This window comes from Lepidochelys kempii, chromosome 6 (genome assembly GCF_965140265.1).
Source record: "Lepidochelys kempii isolate rLepKem1 chromosome 6, rLepKem1.hap2, whole genome shotgun sequence".
Lineage (NCBI taxonomy): Eukaryota > Metazoa > Chordata > Testudines > Cheloniidae > Lepidochelys > Lepidochelys kempii.
Window position 1 is genome coordinate 89,655,750 of NC_133261.1, and position 7,170 is coordinate 89,662,919.

At 45.7% G+C, this 7,170-nt stretch overlaps 1 protein-coding gene across 1 annotated transcript; it reads right to left on the reverse strand.

Moving 5' to 3' along the window:
- Positions 1 to 706: 706 nt before the first annotated feature.
- CLEC14A (C-type lectin domain containing 14A) lies at positions 707 to 6,955 on the reverse strand. Its single transcript, XM_073349097.1, has one exon. The coding sequence runs from the start codon at positions 6,953 to 6,955 to the stop codon at positions 5,501 to 5,503; it is 1,455 nt and encodes a 484-aa protein (XP_073205198.1). The 3' UTR covers positions 707 to 5,500.
- Positions 6,956 to 7,170: the final 215 nt, after the last annotated feature.

The window sequence follows — 7,170 nt, forward strand, 5'->3', positions numbered from 1 at the left end:
ACCTTCAGTAGTTAAATTATTATTAAACATTTTTTGGAAAATTAAAATGTTATTGATTATATGATGAATCTAAATCATCAAATATTCATCATACATTCATGATCAAAATGTACACACCCCAAAATATGTCTATAACTGTTTAAACTACCTTGGAAGGAATTAAGGGATTAGAAATGAGATTCAAGAGATGGCAAAGGGATGCATTTTTTGGACTACTGTGCTAGATGAGAGGTGTGGACAAATTTATTCCTTACATAAGTATATGGACCTTCAATTTTTTAACATAGATTCATAGATTTTAAGGTCAAAATGGACCATTATTTATTTATTGTGTTACCATAATACCTAGATGCCCCAGTTATGGACCATATGCCCATTGTGTCATGTGTTGTACAAACACAGAACAAAAAGAAAAGGAGGACTTGTGGCACCTTAGAGACTAACCAATTTATTTGAGCATAAGCTTTCGTGAGCTACAGCTCACTTCATCGGATGCATGGTTAGTCTCTAAGGTGCCACAAGTTCTCCTTTTCTTTTTGCGAATATAGACTAACACGGCTGTTACTCTGAAACAGAACAAAAAGACAGATTGTGAGATCCTTGGGGTAGGAACTAAGTAAATCATCTAGTCTGACCTGTATAACATAGGTCATATATATCTGATAATTTAAAACACTGAATGATATAAACATGACCAATACAATATATTTGTACCCTGTACAAACCCCAATACAATATATGTATTCTAGTAGGCGATGGAGTAGTATTTTTCATGTGTCAAAAAATCATTCAAATAACATCCACTTTTAAGTGTCGTATGCCATGTTCAAAAACCATCAAGAGACACACATGCTACTGCAGTGACATGCATGGACCAGGGCACGACATCTCTCCACCCCTCTCACATTTTGGATGTATAGTTCCATTTCATTGTGGTCTCTCACATGTGGTATTACATGATAGTTAAATAAAAACTATACACAGTTTGCCCATCTCAGAAGTTTTAATATATATTTATGAATTTATCCAAACGTATGGACTTGATTCTGCTCCAATTGAAGTGAATGGCAAAACTTTAATTGACTCTGGATCAGGCATGTTTCTTCAGTGCTGACAATTGCATTGAGGTTATTGTGTTAGCAGTTATATGTGCAAAAACTGTATGTTGCAAACCAGCCACTTATTGGTTGTACATCTGAGAAGACAACAATCTAAATGTAGGGCGTTGGGGAAAAGCAAAGACTATTTACCTCTGCTCCCAAAATATCTGTTCTCTGGGTTTTAAACATTCCAGAAATTTCCAGCCAACAAAAAATTTATCTCCTTCCCCGCCCATATTTATGTGATCTGCATCACAGGTGGATGAATTTATTTTGTACCAAAGTACAAATTTCAAGTCCATCCAGGCATCTTGGGTTCAAACCAAATTCAAATATTATTGGGTTTGTATTTTTTTAAAGAAAAAATACATTGACATAATAAGGTAAAAACAGAGCAGAAAGTAGGCAGAGGGAAAACAAATACAAAGGGGAGAATGTGAAAAAAGGAAGAGAGAGAATTATTGTAAAGCAAAAATAAATACAGCATATACAATATCCAGGGTACCCACACATGCTAACTTTGCTTTTGGAGGGTTTTTTTTCCATCTCGGATATATAAAACACCTTCCTTTTAGGTAGGACAACTTTTTATTTATTAAGTTTCCCTTAGGAGAAAATTACAAGTCGGGGGAAGAAAAGATGTATGACCTAGTTTTGTAAACAGCAAAAATACTTTGAAAGCTTTAAGAAACCGTGAACTCCATGAGCTTCACCTAACTATAAAGCCAGATTGTACCTCCATAGACATGCACAAGGGAGGATCCCCCGACCTCAGATCTCCCCTTCCTCTGCAAAGAAGAGACGCACCAATAACCTTGTGGAGGGCTCCCTGTGTGTACAGGGTCATGTCAAGGGGTGGGGGAGTGAGAGGAAGGGTAACTGGAGAAATGCACATTGCCCTCCCTCCACCCCCCATGGAAGTTAGCTGGAAAAGTTAATCCAGGCCCAGGCCCTTGGAGCTTTGTGGCATTGGACCCCATGGTAGTCCAGCTTCAGTAAAGCCACAGTGCCAAGGAGTGGGGACCTGTGGAGCCAGAGCTGCTGTATAGGTACAGCCAGATGCCCCAGGATCTGCCAACTTTGGTGTGGTTTTTCTCCAGGGCAAACCATGTCCCAGCAGGATAATTTGAGGCCCTCTCCATGAAAAAACCCAGCAGAGATTTCCATGTCCCCTCTCCCATGGTTTTTCAAAGGGAGGGAGGCAACCTGGCCTATTGTGACTTGCTGAATAGATATCCTGGCTCATTATGTTCCTCGATCTGGAGACGCAAGACCTTTGTGTGGCTTTTCCTTCCCTGCAACTCTAGCAATTTCACAAATAAAATACCATGATCAGGATGTAGAAAATAAGATACTTCACTTTAGTTCATAATTTATGTTCTTGGGGCCACACATTGCCTTCTGTCCATATACTCTCAATGAAGTAAATGGAATTTGAGAATTTGCATCCACTGACCAGGAACTTGTGTAAACACACAACTAACTTGAGCTTTAGGCTTATAATGACCATTATCAGGCAAATCAACCCACCCCAAAATGTATAAATTATCTAGTGGCCCACACATTCATGTCTCTGGGTGATGCCAGACTCCATGCATTTTGCATAAGTTACATCCTCTGAGTCAAATCCTAAGAGGTGCTGAACACCTGCAACTCCAAATTAAAGTGAAAGGGAATTGCAGGTGCCTAACACCTCTCAGAATACAGCCATGTGTGTACAAGGTTCCTGGAAACAAAGAATTACAATAATTTAGTCTTGAAAAGACAAAACTGTTTAAGCAGTTTCATAGCCCTTTTTGGAATTCCAATGTCTGAAATGGGAAAGAGATGAGGATTTTGTGTTAAAAACTTTGCAAAAATAAGGCAAGCAAGAGTTTCCCCAAAGCTCCAAGTGACTTAAATAGCCCATTTTAGAAATATGGGTGAATGCAAAAGACCTGAGTTCAATGTATGGACCAACATAAAGCCCAATATATACTGCTTCCAAGTCTACACTGGTTACTCACATTCCTGACAATGGGAATTGTGCAATGACTGAAAGCCGCATATGACCTATTAGTCACTTTTCAGAAATATGCACATCTGAATACAGAATCAACCCTCCTGGATGGCTTATATTTGAGATGAAAAGTATTTCTCTTTGTAAAGTATAACTGCAAATATATTATAAAATATGAAAATTAGGAGACAGTTTGTTTTGTAAAGACTAGTTCACCTCTGATTCTGGGGCAGGCCAATGAGACAATTCTTTGAGGCACTCCAAATGTATCTCATTAACATGGGATTGCGACCCACTTTGGGGTACTGACTCACAGTTTGAGAACCGCTGTATTAGAATATGTAGCCAGCTCAGAAGGAGCTTATGGTGGACCTAGAGCCATCAGCAAAGGTTGGTGCAGCACTGCACCACACAAATATGAATTGGGCTGCAATTCCCCTGCCAAAATCAAAGGACCCTTTTCACAGGTCAAAAAGATTAGACAGATGTGGGTTGAGGTAGAGGGTACTCCAAATATTTCATGATCTTTAGGAAAAAAATCACTGTGGCAAACTTTAGCCATAGAATCACTTTACATTGGTGTACATTTTCATAGCTATCTTTGCATGAAAAAAGTCTGGGAATTTACTTTGTTTTTTAAATCAAATCCTCAAAATTAGGAAAGAGGGGGGCAGAGGGAAAGAGGGAGTTAAGGCCAGGTCCGGATAGGAAAAAAAGTGTCGGAAATGTTTAAGAAACAGACTTTTCCAATCTCTTGCTTCTTTTAAATGAACAAAAGGTTTTCTGTGGAACAGGTTTGGTGGCAATCCAGTTTATCTGTCTCTCATTGCACTCAGAAGACTTCAAATCAATACTTACCATTAATACCCTAACTAGGGTGACCAGATGTCCTGATTTTATAGGGACAGTCCTGATTTTGGGGTCTTTTTCTTATATAGGCTCCTCCTACTCCCCACCCCCTGTCCCGATTTTTCACACTTGCTGCCTGGTCACCCTAACCTTAACTGAGAATCCACAATGCCATAATTGGAAGAGAGTATCAGCATTTTGAATTGCAAAAAAAGTAAGTTCTGTGCCCAGACTGAAAACTGATTTATGGGACTTCTGAAAGGAAATCACAAACAAAGGGATTGCATCACCTAGGAAGGATGCACGGAGGGCAAACCTTCCATTCTTTACTCCCAGGGGAAGCCCATTGAAATCAACACATCAAATTCATATGACAAAGGAGAGAAGAATTTGGGCTATATTTAGACTCATGTTCACTGTTCTAACCTGAAAAATTTGGCAACACTCTGGATGTGCAACTCTGGGTATCATGGGGGTGGCTTATTTGCACTCAGGAAGTTTTGCATCAAACTGCATTAAATCTAAACACTTTAATAGAAAGATGGGAGTTGTAGTTGAGCAACAAAATATTCTGCACAAATGATTGCACAGAATATTTTGTTGTTCAACTACAATACAAAACTGCATATTTTATGAAGAAGCAAACTAAACAGTGATTTCGATTCTAAAACATCCGTTATTTTTCTTCCATGGACTGAAATAAAAAATTAATTCCCCATTAGCCTATCTCCCTATCTGCAGTTCAATGGTTTTCCAAATACAGCAATGAACTTAGACATTTTTTTAAAATGTTTGTCTAAATAGTGTTTGGATCTGAGTTTCCCTCAAAATTATGGAAGTGTACATCTCCAAATGTTCAAACAATTAAAAATAAAATTAAAGCCTCCAAATACCACTCAAATATTCTACATCAAGGGATAATTTACAACTTGTAGGGCACCTTGGCCAACATTTTCAAACTTGGTTGCTTCCCAGAGATGCTATGAACCCAAACTCCAGTTGAAGTCAACAGGACCTGCCGATGATCAGCACTTCTGAAACTCAGGCCCCATCACGCACATTTGGTCACCTAAATAAGTGCCCTGCTTTTCAGAATGTGATTAAAAACTCCCAGGGAAATTACCAGAAGCTTCAGGTGCTCAGAACCCCTGAAAAACAAGCCACTTAGTTGGGTGCCTAACTTTGGGCACTCAAGTCTGACCTTTTGGCCCTAAAGCATAAATGCATTAAAGGCCACATCAAGCCCTATGTTGCAGAGATCCCAGCCAGATCCTTCCTTTGTCACTGCATTGTCCTGGGCACGTCTGCCAAGCTGGGTGGCAATTTACATGAATACGTTTAAAAAACAACAAAACCGGGCGATGAGATTTTCAAGGTTTCATTGAAACATCGCCAAAACCTTCCTCTGCAGAGAGGTGCCTTGACACGAAGAAGCCTCCCTCCAAATGAGTGGGAGCTGCCAGCTCAGCCTGGGCTCACTCGCACGAAGGGGAAGCCAGGGCTGGTTCATTTCAAATTAAGCTTCCATGGGTCCATTGTGCCCTAGAGGTTCCTAATTCCCGGGAGGAGCTTCCTCCTCTGGGCTGGGCTCGCCGGGCAATCTCTCTGCCGCGTCTCCCCGGGCCTCCAGGGAATTCTCGGAACTGGTGCTGGTGGCCTCCGCATCACTCTCTGCGGCCGCTGCGGGAGCCGGCTCCCTGCCGTCCCGGCTAGCCGAGGAGGGGCTCTTCATGAAGCAGAGTTTGAAGACCCCCAGCACGGCCCCGACCAGGATCACCACCGTCACCACAGCCGTGGCCACCAGGATGAAGACATAGGTGGGGGAGGACGAGGACTTTACCTCCCCAGCTGTGCTTGGCTGAGGGCTGGAGGGGGGGGGAGGCGCACCCGAGCTGCTGCTGGGGAAAGTCCCCCCCGCAGACAGGGTCGGGTGGGGTGCCGCTGTGGCCGAGCCCCCAGTGTGCCCGGGGCGCACACAGGATTTCTTGTCGGCCCCCAGGAGGAAGCCCTGGGCGCACACGCAGAGGAAAGCGCCCTGGGCGCTGGTGCAGTCTCCGGGCTCCAGGCAGGCTCCAGTGCCGGGGCTCCGGTACCCGGAGGGGCAAGGGCACAGCTGCTCCCCAGCGCCCGTCCAGCTGTAGCCGCCCTGCCCCAGCTCGCAGCGCAGCCGCACGTCTCCCTGGGGCCCGGGGCAGGCCACCACGAGCTCAGTGCCCGGGGGGCTGAAGTCCAGGGCGGCGCTGTGCAGCTGGTAAGGGAGCGAGAAGAGGAGGCTGCGGGCGCCCTGGGGCCGCGGAGCGGGGCAGGTGCCGTTGTAGGGGTACTTACACACGTAGCCCTGCGTGGTGCTGTTCTTGCAGGTCCGCTCCCTCCAGCCCCAGGGCTCCAGGTCCTGGCGCCCCGCAGTGACCTGCAGCCCCGCGCACCGCCGGGTGGTGCACGACCTGCTCGGCTCTTTCACCCACTTGTCCAACTCCTCGGGCTCTCCCTGCAGCGCCTGCTGGGTGCCCGCCAGCCAGGAGAAGCCCCGCAGCGGCCGTTCCACCTGGGTGCATTGCGGCGCTCTCCTGACCAGCCCGAGCCAGAACACCCAGGAGCCGGGCCCGGCCGCAACCACTCGCAGCAGGGCGAGGATGGCCCGCACCTCTGCCTCCCCGCTGGCCGTGCTCAGCGCTCCCCCGCGCAGAGCGCAGGCCTCCTGGGCTCTGCCGAAGGGCACTTGGGCGAGGTGGACACTGTAGCAGGCGCCAGAGCCTTCGCACCAAGTGTGGTTCCCGGGGGGCTGCTCGGCACCGCACAGCACAGAGCTGGCGTGCAGGAGGACGCACAGGGGAATCGCTCCACGCATCTTCCCTTCCCACTGTGAAGTGGGGGAGGACTGGATTCTCAAGCTGAAACCAAGCTCGACCCCAGCCAACTCTTTCTCCTTGCAGCTCCCAAGAATGTCTCCGAGCCCACCGCCCTCCGCTAAAGGAAATGTGTCAGGAGTGAGGTTTGACCTTAACATCCTTGTTTTGTTGAAGTACAAATGACAAATAGTTTCCCCCCAACCAGTATGGAAACATTAGATTAAACCGAGTTGAAGATTAAGCAAAAAAAAAAAACCCCAACCAACCAACCCACCCATATCCTTTCCTTGCCTCCATACCCCGGCAAGTGAATGGAGCCAAGCATAACAGGGCGGGGAGTATAGCCCCATTATCATCTTTCAGGTACTCCAAC